At 34.2% G+C, this 20,756-nt stretch overlaps 1 protein-coding gene across 1 annotated transcript; it reads right to left on the bottom strand.

Moving 5' to 3' along the window:
* Nucleotides 1-10,460: 10,460 nt before the first annotated feature.
* LOC149842594 (transcription elongation factor 1 homolog) lies at nt 10,461-20,445 on the bottom strand. The gene is made up of 5 exons (XM_089999301.1): nt 20,284-20,445; nt 13,502-13,623; nt 12,458-12,528; nt 10,828-10,849; nt 10,461-10,735 (listed from the first exon to the last, which is right to left on the bottom strand). The coding sequence occupies exons 2-5, from the start codon at nt 13,612-13,614 to the stop codon at nt 10,675-10,677; spliced, it is 267 nt and encodes an 88-aa protein (XP_089855427.1). The 5' UTR covers nt 13,615-13,623; nt 20,284-20,445; the 3' UTR covers nt 10,461-10,674.
* Between the last annotated feature and the right edge of the window lie 311 nt (nt 20,446-20,756).

Here is a 20,756-nt window from a genome sequence, read left to right as displayed (position 1 = left end):
CTAGAAATATCCAGATCTAAACTCCTATGCTAATTGGGTGGGGATGCTATCAATGTACTAGAGGTCTGACCTTAATATAATGTGCTTACTCTAGTTATTATTACGAGCATCAAAAAAAAAATCATCACCCAGTACATAGACATACGATACCAATATAAGACATGATGATTTTTTAAGACCAAAGTTCATGTAGCCAATAATATCTCAAATACTACTAATGAGGGTAGTTATTAACCATTCTCTCAATAGGGCTACCTACCCCCGCGCATATCAAATTACATAACTAGCAGAGAGATAATACCAGGTCTATTACAAGCATGCGTGTTGCATGGTCCATGGTTTATGTCAGGTCCTCGGGTGATTTTCTCATATTGACATTGTTAGTAGTTCTATTTCTTGAAGGCCTCATCTTCAAGAGACCTTACTGCAGATAAAAATAAGCTAACATGATTTGTGAGACATCAAAGGCAGTGTATCCAAAGTGTTGAGGCTGAATTTTTTTTCGTGTCTAAATTGACACAACTTATATAAATTTCAGATGAGCTCATTCTGCAACTGAAATTGGTAAAACCATAAATAACCATGGATTATATCTAAATTTATGCGAAGCCATATATAATTTTCAACATCTCACACTTGGTTTAAATAATTTTTTCAAAACAACATAATTTCATACATGTGGAATACATGCATCAATTGCTATAGTTAACAAAACCGTAAGCATTGTTTTTGTACCCAAAGAAAGTAAGGCAACTTATCTTTCATAAATCTAATTAACAAATAGCAACCTGTCATATGTTTTGACATGCAATTACAAATTTTCATAAATATTGCTTTGCTCATTCATGATCTTATCAGGAAAAAATTACAAGTCATTGTTATTTGTCAAGGAGCATGCTGAACTTTAATGTCACAACAAAGAGCATGCCGAACTTTAATGTCATAGCAAGGAGCATGCATCTGTAAGTTTCAAACCCGTGATATCATTTGAACTTAATGATGTTTACATATTTTCCTTTCAAGAGAAAATCCTATATGAATCATCACAAAAGAATGATGCATATAAATACATCTTATAGAAATTCATGTCAATAATGTGGTTCTCATTTAATGCAAATAGATGCTTTCATAATTTCAAGAACGTGTGATTTTTTGCTCTTATGGTGGATTAAATAATATTATATTGCAAGAACAAGTGTCACCACTACAAAAATATATATAATAAATAAAAGACTAAAAGACTTATCATAATGACTTTACCACTGTCATTTATATAATCATACAAGAAAATATTTCAAGTCTTATATACAAAACATGTGATATGATATCCTTAATACATTGCTACTTGGTTGTAGTCAAATGTTGTAACTTTACATTACTTGAATATTGATTGATTATTAGTCTACATATTCTCTTTTCAAAAGAAAAAATTGTGTGTAATAAATGTACAGAACCGATAGACTTAATCTATCGACATACTTTTTCCTTCCAGGTGGAACCGACTAAAGGTCTTCGACACACTTTTAGGTGTGCCTTGCCTGTCTTGATCACACACCATGGACGTGTCACGTCATATCTCATTGTCTGCACCAATTGCGTTGCACCAGGTCTCATCATGTTCTTGAGCCATCATCTTAGCAGTGACACAAGGGTCGGTTACAAATGTCATGCCAACTATAAGGGAACCTAACCGCTAACAACACTCAGTCTCATTAAAAAATATGACATACATGAGTTAACATACAATATTGACATGTGAAACTTATGTTCTTAGTTAACTTTTGTCCTAAGGTTTTAACCTTATCTCATTACTAGGATTAAGACTTAATTTTATTGTTATTACATTATGAGAATTTCAAAATTGTCATGTCATATCTCTTTGATCTCAACCCAAGGGGATTCTTTGGGATAAAAGTAAAGAACTCAAAAAAAATTACACAAGAGAATGATAAGCTTTATAAAAGTAAATAATGATTAGAATTTTTTTCGAAAAATGATCGTACTGTACAGTAGAAATGATGTGTTTCACTAAAAACTTCAAATTTGCTAAAATATGCCCGATAACCAAAACCTAAAATAGCCAACTTTATTAGGACCTTTCTACCCTTCATATATATGAAACTCACAAAGTTTGTGCGATATATCAGTTCACTCATTGATTATCGCAAACTCTCACTTAAAAGGAGGTTTGCACTTTTTTTTGTGAACCTCTTAAAACACTAAAAAAATATGTTATTTTTAAGGTATTCTTTGTTAATCATAAAATCATAAATACCTTAGTAAAATTATATATTTTATACCAAAGTCACGAAAAATGGTGCAATTTTCTCCTTTTTTTAACCCTCAATTAAATGCATGTTTGTACATATTTTTTTGTGGTCTTCATAAAGCTCGCAAAAACAAGTTTTGTAAACCTTCTTATGATTGTAACTTCACAAATACCTTAGCAAAATCACATATTTTTGTAACACCCCCCATTTGTAACTCAATTTTTAGAGTAATTTTTTTTAAACCAATAGTAAAATGTGAAATCGAGAATGCTACATACATAATACCAAACCACAAACTATTCCAATACATTCCATCAATTAAAAAATCATCCTTCATACTAAATTAAATAAATTTATTCATAATAGGCAGGTTTAAAACTGATTAGCCAAAACCCTAGAGTCCATTGTCAAACCCCACAGCATCCTAAAGCAAGGTCCAACCACAATCCAGTCGCTCAAGTCCAAAAAGAAATCACCTAATCAAGCCTCATCATTTAAAATGTTAAAGTTATTTAGGATGAGAACAATGTCTTCAAAGTATGAAAAGATTATATGCAAACAGTGTACAAAGTAAAATATCATCAAGTAATTATATACACTTAATAACTTGACTACGACATGCATTAATCAGAATTAAATAGAATTTGACAACTAATATATATACATCTAAGAAATATCATTTATATAACATTCAACAATTCACACATTTGTAGTTATATTACATTCATGCATGAACTTACCAGAATAATTGAAACATCTCTCTTATGTATGGGTAGCTTTTTATCTTTATTATTATCTTTTTTACTTAGATGATACATGCAATGCTTTAACTACATATATAGCACACAATTTTTTCACTATCACAAACTTATGTGGATAGTGCACAGATCCTCACCGGATCATAGACAACAACCTAGAGTATATTTTCAACCAGTTTGTGACTTATTAAACCTGGTCGTGGATATCTTCACTTGTTTTGGGGTGTGGGGTGACCTGTATCAAGAGAGTCTCTATATATTAAAATTTGTTCAGTTGAAGTACTTATCTACCACCCCATGGTTATAGTGGTAGCCTAGTTCTCTTTCTCTCTGTGCCTGGGGAAAACAATCTTCCATGCTATAAAACAATTCCACGGAACCTAGAGTACCATTTATCCTCTCTATGTAAGCCTCACGAGAATTAATGCAAAATTTAGTTAATTATCATATCATTCATGCCTAAGCATGATTAACCACTCACAAGGTCAATAGTCACCAATTCGGGTAAAAGAATAGCCACACAACATATTTGTGTACTTATAGCGCCATCATTCTTGAGCATCAATAAGTGCATGCATGCATGCATTTCGTGTTTTATAACACATCATAACATTATATAATATCATGCTGCATATCATAAAATCATATTGTGTATAATCATATCATATTGCATATCATCACATCATGTAGCATATTGATACATCATGCAACCTATTATAACATTATGACAGAAATTTATAGCATAGCATTAAAAATGTGTTCACAAGTGATGGCACAACCCTATAACCATTATGCCCACATACAATACACCAACAAGTTGTGTGTCCATCCGGTTTATCTTTGTAACCAAGTCATGTTCATCTTATTTACTTCTAAAACTATGACATTCATTCAACCAAAAGTTTCCAATTTGAAATTATGTGGACAAAAATTCTCAATCATTAGAAATTCTACCATAAATCATATAAAATGATTTTGTCTTTAAGATTTTTACTGTAGATTTCATACACATATTAGTTGTCTAGAAAAAAAAACTCAGACCTAAACTCATTTTGGATTAAAAACTAAAAATTTTGGGAATACTGACTATTTTTTTTTCACAAAACAATATTATCTGGTTCGATCTTTCCAATGAAAAATTAGCCATGCATCACACAAAATGAAATAAATTCTTGGATTTTTATTGTGGGTTGCTTGATATGACTGACACAAGTTCTAAAAAATCCAGACTTAAATTCATTTCTCATAAATAATTAACAATTTTGTGATACAGGCTAGTTTATTATTTAACAAACTATTTTTCAAAAATTATAAGTTCTAGACCAAAGTTCTATGATTTTTAATTTTCAAACCGTAAAGAACCATCCTCTAAGATTTTTATCATGTGTTCTTCAATATACGAACTAACTCATCTAAAAATCTCATTCATAAATTCAAAATATTTTGAGAGGTAAGATTTTTATAAAAATGTATAACCTATATATATTTTCTGTTAGGACAAAAATATTGTTGACTTGCAGAGGTCGTATCTCCCAAACCATGCCTCATTTGAGTTTAGATTTTTTTTTTTAGATTGCTTTCAATGTCTGAAATATATTTCATAATTTTATAAAATTTATAGGTTCACCGTTTTGGAGAACCAAAATTTTCTTTACAATAGGTCAAAATAAATATTTAAAACAACATGCAGTTTTCAAGAAACACATTAAGAACTTTATGTTTTTAATCAAAAATATCAAGAACATGCATCCAAAGATTTTGATTCATAAAAAACATATCATATTTATTCATATACACATCTAAGCATGTTGTATATCATAAATTCAATATATAACATGTTACACACACAAATCCATAGCATATTCATATTATTAATTCAAGAAACCTATTTTCATACAAGAAAATAATTTTTAAGATTTCTTTTTTGTGGTTTAAAACCTTCATAAATGAAATTATATCATATCATCCATCTATAGATCCTTACATGATAATCTAACCATCTATCATGCTAAACACACATAATAATGCAAGATTCAAAGTTGAATAAATGGATTTCTACTCATACCTTCATGATGCAGTTTTGTATAGTCTCATAGAGAACCAATGCAAAACTCACTCATAGACTCAATCCATGGTTCTAAACCATGAACTTGAATTAAGATCTAGATTCTCATTACTCAGTCTTAAATTTGAAGCTATTTGGTAAAGATCTCAAATACCTTTTTCAAAAAAAAAATCTCTCATTCTTTGGCTTTGCACGTATGAGACCACTCTAAAAAATAACACATAACCAAACGAATGCTACAAATTTAGAAAATGCTTGATATAAGTTCAAACTCAAATCTAAAACTAAGTTTGAAACCCAAAATAAAAGATATTATAACTAAGGTACCCATCTATATCAGTTTAACCTCAAATCCTCCTATGTATGCACTACCAAAGTGCAGCCACTACCAATACCAGCTTCCTCTTCCAAAGAGAGGGGTGTGTGGGAGGAATAAGGAAGACTTCAACAAGTCTTATCATATTATAATTTCATTCAAATTTAACTTACATTTCTTGTAAGTTTAGAAATCCTAAAATCAAGCTAATTAGGGTTCTCATATGAAATAGAAAACTATGTCGCACTAACTAACTAGGACTCTTAATAAAAATAGGAAACCAATCTAGCTAGTTTGACTTTTGATAAAGTAGAGGCTTCTAGGTAATTAGGAGTGGCCCACATAGGGGGCATCCTATCCTTTGGGTTGAATTTTCATATGTAACTCAAATTAATTTTAAATTCAAACTTTCCTCAAATTAAGTCCAAATTCAATTCCAAATTCAATTAAATCTCAAATTCAAATTCAACTCCAAATTGAAATTACATCCCAAAATGAAATTCAAATTAAATTGAGATTCACACTCAAATTTAAATTCAAATTCAAACCAAATTTAAGACATAAAATTCATTTTTATTTATTTAATAATTATGGATAATTCATAGGCATTACAATATTTGGTACCAAAGTTGCTGGAAACCGTGAAAACTGACATAAAATAAATGTGACTCTTTGATGGTATAAAAAGTGATTGTCTGCACCCCAAGGCTATTTTCACATATTCTAGAGCTTCTTTGTGGTCTTCTTCTTGATCTTTCGTAAAAAAAACCAACTTTTTTAGCAATTATTTTCAACCACTTTTTTTGGTGATTCATCAATGACACTTCATCATTGAGTTTTTCAAATTTATCGATGATGAGTTTTTCGGTAAGTACATTCTTGACAATGAGTTTTTTCAGTAAGCATACTATTTTTGATGAGTTTTTAGTAACCATTTTCCTTAAGTTGCATCTTCTTTCTTGTACCTCTCTTTTTGAGTTTTTCGATAAACTATAGCAGTATTAGAGGCATTACAAATTTTCTTTTTCTTATATGATACAATTAAACATTGTTTCATGCTTTTAAGCATATTTTTTAGTTTAGCTTTTCTAGACTACATACAAACATTATTTGATGGCTATGAGCACTTTCATCTTTTAAATCCTTTAGGCTTGAAGCTCATGTTTTTAGTTTAGTTCACTGCATAATTTTCTTTAAGTTATTTTATATGCAGTGTTGTTTTTACTAGTGTAATAATGATAGCTACGATTAATAATTTATTCTCATTGATGAATTAATTTTGTGTTTCTTATTGTTGCGTATACTTTAATGTTGTGTTTGCAAGTTTGACACAATATGGGGATTAAAAAGTCTGTGTTTGAGGGGCCGACACTCACATCATCTGCTAGTGTTGGAGCACAAGGAATGCCAAAGAAAAAAAATTATATACTAGGTCATCCTATCTACTATGATGTACATCATCAGTTTGACACGTGGATAGAGAGGGAGCCTACTCTGTGACCAAAATATGTGTGAACATACATTTAAGTGAGGGTTAAAGAAAAGAGAAAGGAGGTTCGTATGGTTTTTCATGACTTTGGTATAAAATATGCAATTTTCTAAGGTATTTACGATTTTATAATATTACGATTAATAGAAAAGACAACATAAATAACATAAGTTTTTGTGTCCTTTATAAGATCTGAAAAAAAAAATGTGCAGACTACCTTTTAAGTGAGAGTTTTAGATACCCGACGAGTGGAGCGATATAGCTCACGAACTTCATGAATTTTGTACATGCAAAGGGTAAAAAGGTTCTAAAGAAGTTGTCAATTTATGGTTTGGGTCATCAGATGGATTTAGCAAATTTTGGGGTTTTTAGAGAAATGCATCAATTTTACCATACAGTATGGTCATTTTCCAAAAAAAAATTGTTTCATTAATAGAGATCAAATGACTAATCACAATCCATCTATATAAATACGCAGATAAATGATATTACTCTCACTAACCTTGTAGTATATATGACATAATGATCTAAAAAAATATAAGTCAATGTTTGTCTTATCCAAAAGAATTAAGTTGCATACATTGTGTATTTATTGAACAATTTCAACAACTTTTGTTGTGGCATATAAATATATTCTTTTAAAATCATTTATAAGAAAAATAATTTCAACACGCATTGTATGCCACTCAATATAATGGAACAGTAAAATTTAAAGTGATGTAAATTTTACATATCGAAAAATGTCTCATCATAATCATTCGCTTATTAAATAAGTTTTTTATATTTTTTTAATATAACAATTATCTGTATGCTATGTGGTGACTCTTTGGGGGCAAGAGGTAAGTCTACAGAGTTTTACGCTGCCAAAATAATGATCATAAGATTTTGTGTCCAGCTTAGGTTTAAGATTACACCGAATGGGGCAAACCTAGGCTTGCCTCTTAGCTACATTGCACAAATCTACCTAGAAGGATTTTTCCATTACTCCTTCCTAGGTGAGACCCTCTATTTATAGACTATGGGGACTCTAGTCTTCGATTAAATAGAGGCTCTCACCCTAGGAAGGTCGTCCTTCGTTAGGTAATATTTTTAATTAAAATATGACTCTAAAAGTTGTAAAGATTTTAGGGATACCAAAAACAAAATTTAACAAACATAATAATTATGAATATGTCCCAAAAACAAGATTTACAAAAGCCTTGTTTGGCAAATCAGGACTTTGACCCAACATATCCATATTTACTAGTATATTATCTAGAACCACATTTAAAGATGCACTAGATGTCTAGCCTTATAATACGCTCATGCTAGTTACCATTACGAGCATTAGAAAATCTTTGCTCACCCAATAAATAGGCATATGGTACTAATATAGGACACATTGATGGTCTAAGACCAAAGTTCGCATAGTCAATCCTATCTCGAAGGCTACTGAGGAATGTGATTAATAACCATTGTTTCTCAATAGCGTTACTTGTTCTTCTGCATATCAAATTGCTTAACTGGCAGAGGGACAATATCAGGTTTACTGCAAGCATGTATGTTGCATGCTCTATAGTCTATGTCAGGTTTTTAGGTAATTTTTTTATATTGGCGATGTGAGTAGGTATATCTCTTGAAGGCCTCATCTTCAAGAGACCCTGCTGCAGAAAAAGAATAAGATACATTGCTTCACCCCAACTCACTCAGGCTTATACACTTAACCTATTTTGTGAGATATCTAAGGCCGTGTATCTAAAGTTTTGAGGTTTAAGTTTCTCTCATGTCCAAATTGACGCAACTTATATAAGTTTCTAGATGAACTCATCCTGCAACAAAAACTGGTTAAACCAGATCTTGCAAGTCATAGTTGCAAGCAATACTAGAATAATAGTTCATGAACATAATCACGGTCATATTTAAATAACCATGAATTTATCAAAATTTATGCAAGGCCATATAAAATTTTCAACAGCCCATCCATCGTGACAAACAAAAAGCAGTGTTCATGCACCAAAGGGATTGGCATAAGACTCAGCTGACCACATGGGTAACTAATGCAGCAGCTTATGTATTAAATAGCCTATAAACCTATGTCTAAGCTATTATTGAAAGGAGTCCGATCTTAGTGTCGTTATCTTTGCCTCATTGCTATACAAAGAAGCAACATGGACAAGATATCAAATAGCTTGTTAAATACCATGTGCCAAATAATGGATGATATGAAAGTTCACCATGTTGAAATCTGTTACGGTCGCTTGTACATGCAATCAACACTATTTGTTCTGAAACAATCTAATGTGTTTTCTAAATTGAGAGGGGGAATCGCGTGTTTGATGTTGACAGTGGGACCCACGTGAAGACCAAAGTAATTATCCGTGGGGATGTATCATCTCGGCCATCAAACGCATCCTTAAGGAGAGGTCATCGCTTTATCCTTATGCTTTATTAAATAAAAAAAAATTAACAAAAACTGACTAACGTGTGACCTATCTATAAAAAGCCGACTAAATATTGGAGTTGTACATTATTTACTTTTACCAGAATGCATTTCAAAAAACCCGCTTGAAATATAAAATGTACTTCTGCACTGACATTCCATGATTTCCATCTCATGTCATATATGGTCTTTTTTAAAACAATTCAATAATGAGGGCATTTTAGCCACTTTTTTTAATTAAACAAAGGTTAACTACCTGATTTTATAACTAAGCATGTCTTAAAAACATAACTTATAATATCAAGTAGTTAACTATAACAAGTGAAACGTTAAACTACTTACAAATAGCGGATAAGCTAGGCAGGTCTTCACAAATTATTCCTAAATAAAACGTCCATAAGTTGCATTCTTTGACAGTATGGATAGAACCGTCAAATAAATTTCACATGTTAAAACGAAGAAAACCATTAAGTACCTCATTCATGCAAATGTAGGCCCACGTGGATGATTTACTAATTTTCAAGTTAAATTATCAGCAATACCAATAGAGTGCCACATTAGAAGTTCATCAAGCAACGATAAAGCACATTACATCCATAACGAATACAATAATTCTCAACCAAATCAGTTTCACTATGAAGCTGGATTAACATGGGAATCAAGAAGAAACTCTCTCAAATATTGAAAATCAAAGGGAAAAATAGATATACACAAAATGTTAGGGTAGGAGGCAACCCATGTAGACATCCAAGAACCCAATTAAAATTTCTGACATGAATGTTTGAGAATTCATCTAAAAAACTAACACGACACTAAGTATATAATTTCATCCCCATCATTTCACCACACTGGAAGTCTGTACAAGACTTGACCAATGCCCACCGTTCCTCTCGTACCTACTGAACATACGGTTTCACTATCTGAGACATTGGTCTCTCTCTCTCTCTCTCTCTCTCTCTCTCTCTCTCTCTCTCTCTCTCTCATAAATCACATGAAAACATTATGGTGAGCCCAAATAATTCAACCATTGCCCAGAGATCAGTTAATTAGACATGGGAATGTTGAAAATTCAACTAGTCAAAACGTACTTTAGGCCACAATACACAAGTACGAAGGTAAAAGTTGCACGAGATACACGGATATGCTACCCAACCAATTCATAAGGATGCATTAAACATAGCATAGGTGCTATTATTACAGATACCACTGTTACCCAACAGCAAACACTAGAACCATGTACAGCAACCAATACCTCCACAGCATGGTGTTACAGATAGAACCTGTACACCTCATCAGGCAAAAGAGCTTAAAACAATTACAGTGCTAATAGGTATTTAATATATCTAATACACTCAGGCTAAGCAGCATCTTCTGCAAGATTGTTAACCCTCTCGCACTCATCAATCCATTCACTGTACCTGCAGGAGTCGCATATAAAAAATTAAAAAACATAGCACTCGTGGATTGTTGAGATTTAATTGGTAAACAAGAGTGAGAGAAAGTAACTTACACGTCTATTGGCTCTGACAGTGCTGCAAGGAGGGAAGAAGAAACCAGTGAAAATGAAATAAGTATTAGAAACACCACAAGTACCACCACAAGAAGACGAGAATACAACCATGAAATGCCACAAAGAGCAGTGAAAATGAAATGTGTTAGTACCACCACAAGAAGACGAGAATACAACCATGACATGCCACAATGAGCTGGTTAACACCATTTTTCACAATAATCTCAAACTCCTCATTTTGAAGAAATTTGACATGCCAATGGACCATTCTTCCATCAATGTTGAAGGAAATGTAAAAGATGCACTTTGGACTCTATTTTGGCTTTTCTCATTGAAATAAGGCACACAATAACTAAACAACCCACATGAAAAGGCATCATATTTTAACCATTAGCCAAGAGATCACATTGGATACAACAAATTTTGAGAACAGGGTGACTTGGTGTCTGGCATCTGAAAACAAGTTTCCCATGGTAGGAAAATAGCATGACAAACATTTTCACATGGAAGAATTATTCACATGTTCCTTTATGCTGAGAAAAACTGATTGCAAATTACAAAAAGAAAAAGTCAAACCTAAAAGACTAGATGGGAGACATAAAACAGTACCTAAAACTGATGGTAGACACCCATCCCAGAAAAGAAAAAGAAAACTGACAGTAAAACCTTGTCAGGTTTTCCTCAACATCACAATCAAAAACCTTGTTTTTGGGTTTTTCTCAGCCAAAAAAAAAATCAATGAATTGCAAGAAAATTTTTCTCAGAAAAAATCTAGATAAATTTAAAATTGCAAATATAAAAATATTTGCAACAAGAAATTGTGAAAAAGTAAAAAAAAACTTAATAAACCATAAAAATACTGATTAAAATCACAATATATCGAAAATAAGAATTAATGCTGAATTTATTGCTATTTATGGGGAATTTCCTATTCTATGAATTTTATTATGGTAAATATTTGTCTAAGACCAGAAGAACAACCAATATAAACAAGACACCCCAATATCAGAAAAGCTACTAACAATTTGAAAGTAGGAATCATCTTACAGACACCGACTGATTTGTTCCCCATAAAATTACTAAGCAATGATGTTCACCATAAAAATTTCCAACAGCATACTAATAGATTCAATAATCCATTTTATACAAACATATTGTTCTATGCAACAAAATCTACAAAGTATCAGCCAGCTATAGTGCAGACTCCACACCACCCAGGACAAGGGACCAGATAAACGTCTCTTGGCACCAAGTTATACATACAGCACATCAAATATTAGATGTCAGCAATACATGGAGGCATGAGCAGGCATTGCGATGGATAAGGTAGGCCAGATTTAGGATTCAAAGCGTCCAACATGATGGCCTGGAAAATAACCAGGCCCAGTTCTAATCGGCTTCAGGCTCCAAGCATCAGCCACATTATCTGTATTTCCAACTAAGGCCTATTAATTAATAAGGAAACCCCAGGACCAAGCCTAGTCAGGCCTACATATAAGCCAGGTCCTATCAAACTCAGGCTCCAAACACAGCCAAAAACCAGCCCTACATGCACAAGTCGTCATTTTTCATGCTTCATGCCTAAGAGGAGATAAAAAGAAAAGAATATATATGTAATCTAGAATTTTACCAGTGATAGAGGTACTGTAATTCTCCTGGCAAATCCTGCATGAAGCTTCTCCAATCATGTCCTTCCTGTCACTGGAAGAAGAAAGATGGCCTTAGAGAAATTCTGAAAAATAAGAACCAGAAAATTCCACAAAGTGCCAAAAGGATAAAACCAACTCAGAAAAGAATAATCTTAGAGTAGCATGGCCTTAGAAAGACCAGCAATAATCCCCCAGATGGATGACAGAACCATGGTTGCCAGTTGAGGAAGCGGGAAGCGAGGCACTTTCAAAATTTTAGGAAGCGGGGAAGCGTGGGACCACTTATGACCGATTCGGGAAGCGTCTCGGAAGCGACCTAGGAAGCATCTCGGAAGCGACCTAGGAAGCGTCTCGGAAGCGAGGGGGAAGCAAAAAAAATAAAAATAAAAATAAAAAATACAAAAAATTGAAAAAAACAAGGGAAGCGAGGGGGAAGCGTGATGGGAAGCGCGTCCCCCATTAAAGGGAAACGCGTCCCCCATTAAAGGGAAGCGCGCTTCCCAAAAAAGGGGGACGCTTCCCCACACGCTTCGGAAGCGCGATGTTTCGCGCTTCCGAAGCGCGCTTCCGGTAACCCTGGACAGAACTCAGTAAGCATGCAAAACAGTTGTGTTAAGCTGAAGGTCACAGTAAAAGCCCAATAGTGGCAGCTGCCACAGGGTGGAAGAGACTAGATCCTGCATGGCACGTAGTTGCTGGATGGGTCGGACCCATCTAGACCAAGATTTGAGTTTCAGGATGACATAACAGACCATGTTCATTGCATTGGCCTTACTAAATCAGCCCGAAACTTTTTTACACAATATGCATGATCATGCCTGATCACCAAGATCATTCAGACAATGCATAGAGATCCCGAGAAAAACAAGTCCCACAAAGACTCCGTCTATATTTGATATCACATAGAACATATAATATTGAGAATTAAACGCTAGCAAAAAGGCTTGGTTTAAAATATCATGATTATTAGTGAACAAAGAATATGCAAAGACATGAATAGAATATTACCAGAACCCAGAACTTACATGCGACACTCTACGCTGCTTCCATGATTGCAGAAAGGACAGCTAAAAACTGTATCAAGCTTGTCCATTCTCTTCTTTGGAGGTGGCTTCGCCCTGGACTTTCTCTTCCCCATGTCTAAGTTCTGCTTGTTGCCTCAAGTATCAGTCTCAATTTGTTTAAGGATTACAAACAAAAGCTTAAAAGGTCATAGCCCAGATTCTTGACACCATATCCAATATTATGCAACAAAGAAATTCAACTTCATAGAATTAGCTGATACCAACATTAACTGTATCAAACAATGGAAAAGGGTTTCTTACTTGTTATATACAATTCTGAACTTACTTTTACCAAACTCATCTTATAAGAAGATTGAAGATCACTTAAGACTGAAACATAGCCAATCATGTCAGTGCCAACCCTCTCTGGCGGATTAGGTGTACAGACGCCACATGGTTTGTTAAACTAAAAATAAATTAACTGATTCAACATGGATTTTGTCATTCTGCAACAAAGGATAGCTTAATGATTATCATTGGCATGACAGATGTAAGTTTTGCTTTAAGAATTTCCATGTTCTCAAAAGGCAAGGATAACACTCGGTTGTGCCAGTAAAAACACCGATTGGTACATCACTTAACCACCAAATGGTACAGAGAATAATGACAAAGCTAATAACAACTTAGGGTCACAAATTGATCACCCTTGACAATGAAGCACCTCTAGCCAGCACAAATTAGAGCCTTTTCTCTGTAGGCTACGCCAAGCCGCCCCACCCCCATCCCCCCCTGCACACTGGACAGCCAGCTTCAACCTTGTTACAATTTATGCCTATTATCAGAGTGTCCCAATTTATTACATGGATCCCAAATAGGATTTAGCCCTTGTTACAAGTTGAATTCCATGATTACACAAGCCTTCTAAGCTTCATTTGGAGTCTGTTCTCAAGTTCCAATCCATATGATCCAGGGCCAATTCAATTGGTTGTAAATAGGATGCTAATGCAGGCTTGCTTTGGTCACAAGTGGAAATGAACATAAACAACTGAGAAGGTAGATGCTATGGTTGTTGGTTACAAGGTCAATCTTGTGCCTAACCTTCACAAGATTCAAGGCAAAAACAATTCGAGTACAGATCCCTTCATTTGACATGGGATGGGTTTCATCCTACATTCAATCTTAGCTGTTCAACAAACTGCTAGGATCTGTCCACATTCTCACCTGCATGTGGACTGATTTTAACCGTCCAAATGCATCAATTGGACGACTAGGATCAACATAGCATACTTTGTATCCTATGTCAAAGGATGGGATCCCTTTTTAAAACAACCATAACTGGCAATCCCAATCAAACAACAACAACAACAACAACTACTACTACGCCTTCATCCCAAAACAATTGGGGTCAGCGATATGAACCAAAAAAGAAATTCATTTTGGGTCTTCCACATGAATCCTTTTCCTCCAATCATTTCTATCCAATGCCATGTCCTCGGTGAGGTTCAAAGCATTCATATCCTTTCCTATCATCTCCATCCAAGTCTTCCTAGGCCTACCTCGACCTCTTTTAACTAATATATTTCCCCATTTCTCCAACCTTCTAACTGGAGCATCATTAGGCCTTCGCCGAATATGTCCAAACCACCGTAAACGATTCTCTCGCATCTTATTTTCAATGGGTGCAACACCTACCTTCTTACGTATCTCCTCGTTCCGAATCTTATCTTTTATTGTATTTCCACACATCCATCTAAGCATCCGCATCTCAACTACACTCATTTTTTGAATATGATGTCTCTTGGCAGCCCAACATTCCGTACCATATAGTAAAGCGGGTCTAATAGTCGTCCTATAAAACTTTCCCTTCAACCGCAATGGCATTCTACGATCGCACAACACTCCAGTTGCACTTTTCCATTTCATCCACCCAACCTTTATCCTATGATTTACATCTCCATCAATTTCTCCATACTTTTGAATGATGGATCCCAAATATTTGAAATAATCATTCACCGGTATTTCTTGCTCACCAAGCTTCACTACACTCCCATCACTACTTCGTTGCTTACTAAACCGACATTCCATATATTCAGTCTTACTCTTACTCAACTTAAAACCTCTAGCTTCCAATGTCTGTCTCCATAATTCTAACTTAGCATTAACCCCAGCTCTAGACTCATCAATCAAAACAATATCATCAACAAACAACATACACCACGGTACATTTTCTTGAATTGATCTCGTAAGCTCATCCATCACTATCGCAAATAGGAAAGGGCTTAAAGCCGATCCTTGATGTAACCCAACCGTTATCGGAAAATTGGTTGTCACCCCTCCACAAGTGCGGACATTGGTTACTATTCCTTCATACATATCTTTAATTATACTAATGTACTTGAGAGAAACACCTTTCTTCATTATTGTCCACCAGAGAACGTCCCTAGGTACTCTATCGTATGCCTTCTCTAAATCAATAAAAACCATATGCAAATCTTTGTTCCTCTCTCTATATCTTTCAATAGTTGTCTAAGAAGATGTATAGCTTCCATAGTTGATCTTCCAGGCATAAAACCAAATTGATTCTCCGATATCATGACAACCTTCCTCAACCTAGACTCAATCACCCTCTCCCAAAGTTTCATAGTATGACTCATGAGTTTTATACCACGATAGTTTGTGCAATCTTGTATATCACCCTTATTCTTATATAAAGGCACCAAAGTACTCTTCCTCCACTCATTAGGCATCTTATTTGTTCGCCAAATCAAGTTAAAAAGATTTGTCAACCATTCTAAACCTTTATCTCCCAAGCATGTCCAAGCCTCGATAGGTATACCATCTGGGCCAACTGCCCTTCTTGATTTCATTTTCTTCAAAGCCTCTGCAATTTCTTTCTTTTGAATCTTGCGCATGAAGTCACGATTAATCTCATGAAAAGGAATGGAGAAGTCTCCAAGATCTTGAGCATGACTATCATTAAATAGCTTATCAAAATAATCTTTCCATCTCTCCTAAATCTCCTCATCTTTAACTAAAACCCTTTGCGTTTCATCTTTGATACATCTAACCATACCCAAATCCCTCGATTTCCTATCTCTCATCTTTGCAAGCCTATAAATATCCTTCTCGCCTTCTTTGGTATCCAACTTGTCATAAACCTCCTTATATACCTTAGCCCTCGCGTTTCAAACTACTTTTTTAGCTTCCTTCTTTGCTATCATATACTTCTCTAAATTCTCATTATCACGACTCTTACTTAGATTTCTATAACACTCTCTTTTAACCTTAATAGCTAATTTGACATCCTCGTTCCACCATGATGTATCCTTACCTAGTGGTGCACCGCCTTTAGACTCACCCAATACCTCCTTAGCCACTTTTCTCATGCCACCCGCTATCTTATTCCACATTGATTCTGAATCCTCTTCGAGACACCAATCAACTTCCTTAACTACCTGCTCTACAAACATTCCTTGTTTAGCTCCTTTCAGTGCCCACCACTTAATTCTAGGATCTATACTATGTCTATCCCTTTTGCGGCATTGTCTAATTCTAAGATCTAAAATTAAGACTCTATGTTGTGTAGCTACACTTTCTCCCGGTATAACCTTACAATCGATGCAACAACCCCTATCTCTCTTTCTAAGTAGGAAAAAATCTATCTGACTCGTATTAACCCCACTTTTAAATGTTACTAGGTGAGACTCCCTCTTCCCAAACCAAGTGTTTGCTAAGATCATATCATAGGACAAACAAAAATCTAAAATCCTTTCTCCACTTTCATTTCTTTCTCCTATACCATAGCCTCCATGGATACTCTCAAATCCATCTCTACTAATGCCTACATGTCCATTAAGGTCACCGCCGATGAAAAGCTTTTCTCCATAAGATATCCCTTGTACTACTCCATCTAAATCTTCCCAAAATTGATGCTTAATGGAATCATCTAAACCTACTTGAGGTGCATAAACACTAATAATATTAATAATATCCGTACCTAATACTAATTTAATAAGTAAAATTCTATCACCCTTCCTACGGACCTCAACTACATGATCTATAAACTGACGACTCATAACAATCCCTACTCCATTCCTATTCCTATTTATTCCTGTATAAATTGAAATTTTCTGATGTTTCACTAACCTTGAGAAAGTGTTGTGGTTGTGATTTACAATCAGAGGATCTTGAGAAAATCCAAGAATCACAAGGCATTGCAAACATGTGGTTTGTTTATGACTTGCAATCACAGGATCTTGAGAAAATCCAAGAATCACAAGGCATTACAATCAGAGGATCTTGTGATTCTTGGATTTTAGGGCATGTTTTCAGTGCCATGTGATTCTTGGATTTTCTCAAGATCCTGTGATTGCAAGTCATAAACAAACCACTTTCTCAAGTTTATTGAAACATAAAAAGGTGCAAGCTATGATTCTAATTCTTACTTGAGAATGCTCATCCCTTGTGATTGTTGGTCATAACAAGATTGACCTTGTGACCAACAATCACAGCTTCTATTTTCTCCATTATGATTGTTCATCCTTACTTCTGACCAAAGAAAACATGCTTATTGTGTTATAAAATTGCATATCGTGAATATAATTTATGAATATGACTATGACAACAGTATTCCGTATGACTGATTTTGATCAATCAAAGTCAAAATAAGTTTATAAAATTATATTTTAAGTCCATGACTATATTAGCTTCAGAAAATATCACAAGACAATCCAAACCACAGTTTGAAGCATGTGTGATAAGTGCTACATGAAGCATGAAGTGAGAAATAAGTGTCTAACAAATATCTACATGCATGAAGCATGAAGCATGAAGCATTTGGGAAGCACAAGTAAAAGCGGCTAAGAAACATTAATTGAAACAAGTTCTTTGCTTAAAATGAACTTAATAAATTTAACAAAATATTTTTATTATAACTTTCATAACAAAACATGCAATTTTGTAAAAAAGCAATTCTTTTATAATGAAAAGGAAAAGGAATATTTTCAGGGAAGTTTAATCCATACTTGGAGAAATAAGACTGTTAAGTTTCTCTCGAAGCTTATGCATGTTTCACATCTCTGAAGCAAAGCTTATTAAGAAGCAAATTTTTGAGATTCTAAGAAGCTTCCAGTACCCCCTCCTCCCTTTAATGAAAGACTAGCACCACTTTTTAGGCCCTTTTTTATCAAAACTTGAAGGTCTTTTTTTTTCAAAGGTTCTTCTGAAAACCTGGTTTCGCAATTTACTGACTAGATTTGCTTATAACAATCAATTTTTAATTAAAAAATTGTGATTTCATGAGTAAAAGAAAGATACACAGCAACACTCATTCAACCATGTCCCTTGTAGAAGTAATCAATTTCATAGAGCAATAAATATCACTTGCAAATTATATATATACATATATATAGTCACCTACATCGTTCAAGGTATTCGCTCGGCAAGGGTATTTCAGGGAGTGATTTTCAACAGTTGGAAAATCTTGGGAGTTTTGAAAATACAAAAAATATTAAAAATAATAATAAATATAAGAAAATAATAGGCATTCTTGGAAAAATATAAGGAAATACCTTTGAAAATTTTTTAAAATACAAAAATATAGAAAACAGGCTTAAAATATATAAAATAATTTTTTTTTGAAAATATGATATTTTGCAGATATTATCTGCTGATCTGGATTTTCCCGATAATATCGTGATATTTTTTAAATATCAGCAATATTGATGACACTGATATATAATGCAAAAAGGTATTAGCAACGCCAAATTGAATATAAAAATAACAGCGCCTCAGATGAAGCCTTACAAGTGAAGACTTACAAATAACTTGTAGGGCACATATATGAATTGTAGGAAAAAAAAACTCATAGGAAACTAACATATCTCCATAATGCTGTTGAATATCGACAATACAATCTCATAGGCAACTAACATATTACTTGCATAAAAAGAATGTAGTGGTAGAAAGAGTAGCCTTTGGACAGGTGGATTTTTGACACAACAAACTTGTTATCTCATGGCACCACATACTTTGAAATCTGAACCACCTCAACAAAATAATTACCAATATCAAACCGTTGTCGCAGTCACATTATTTGCTAATATAAGTAATTCTTAAGATTTTCTTATGTTTACAAGACAACATTAGAAAAAATAGAAACATTCACAGTCTAAATGATATGGAGCTTTAAAATTCGTAGGAGAATATGATGTGAATGATACATGACAGCCTTAACACACAAAAATCACCACAGCATTTTGCAATGTATTCAGTCATTCACAAGTCAGAAAACCTATTCTGAAATCCAAAAAATCTGCAATTAAGCTCCAATTCATAAAATCAATTCTGAAATTCAACAATCAACATACAATCAATATATCCCTATATACCACTATTCAGTCACACAAAGCATACAGAAAATCCCATGTTCGGTACAGGAAAGCATCCAGGATAAGGAACTTAAAAATAACAACACATCAAACTGACGGCAGTCAGATTCAAAGTGTGTCTTTATATTCAATCATTTCATGATAGTTTCAATTCTAAATCTATTTCATATTTTTTTTTAAATAGAAAAAATTTAAAAAAACCCTAAATTACAAGAAGGAACGGCAAGACACCAACAGCCGGCTGGAAAAGGGCCTCAGGTTGCACGCACACAGATAGAGGGACAGAGAGGGAGAAGAAGAAGAAGAAGAAGAAGGAAGAAGACGATACAGAGAGAGATGGAGAGAACAGGAAAAGAGAAAGGGAGGGAAGAGGAAGCAGATGAGGAGGAGGAGGAGGAGGAGAGAGAGCCATACCTCTCCAGAAGACGCCGGAAAATCGCCGCCGATGATACTCTGGAGAGTCACCGGGGATGAGGAGACAGGAATCTGGCCGCCGCTCTCAGAGGTCGCCGGAGGAATCCTTGGAGGCACCCGTCTAGGGTTGGGGAAGGAGGCGAAAGACGGGATGTCGACGACAAAAAGAGGGGAACCAAGTTTTGAAGTCATCTAAATAGCACCTATGACGAAATATCTTTACAAACGGATTTCGGTTTGGATCTACATCTATGTCGAAAAGATATGGGTACGACCCGATACGTGACTTCAAAATCTTTTTAAAAAATAAGATACGGTGACACAGATTTTTTTTAATATTTTAATCAATAAATTTTTTTAAATGTTTTAATTTATAAACATATATTTTGATTAAAATATTATTAAAAGTAATAAAACAATATTTAAATTATTAAATTAGTGTTTGTACCTGTCATAGAAGTGTCGGTGTGCTC

The sequence above is a fragment of the Nuphar pumila genome, chromosome 3, assembly GCF_984573655.1.
Source record: "Nuphar pumila chromosome 3, dmNupPumi1.hap1.1, whole genome shotgun sequence".
In the NCBI taxonomy this organism is placed as follows: domain Eukaryota; kingdom Viridiplantae; phylum Streptophyta; class Magnoliopsida; order Nymphaeales; family Nymphaeaceae; genus Nuphar; species Nuphar pumila.
The sequence above is the reverse complement of the archived record's forward strand: the minus strand, read 5'-3'. Positions and strand labels throughout refer to the sequence as shown.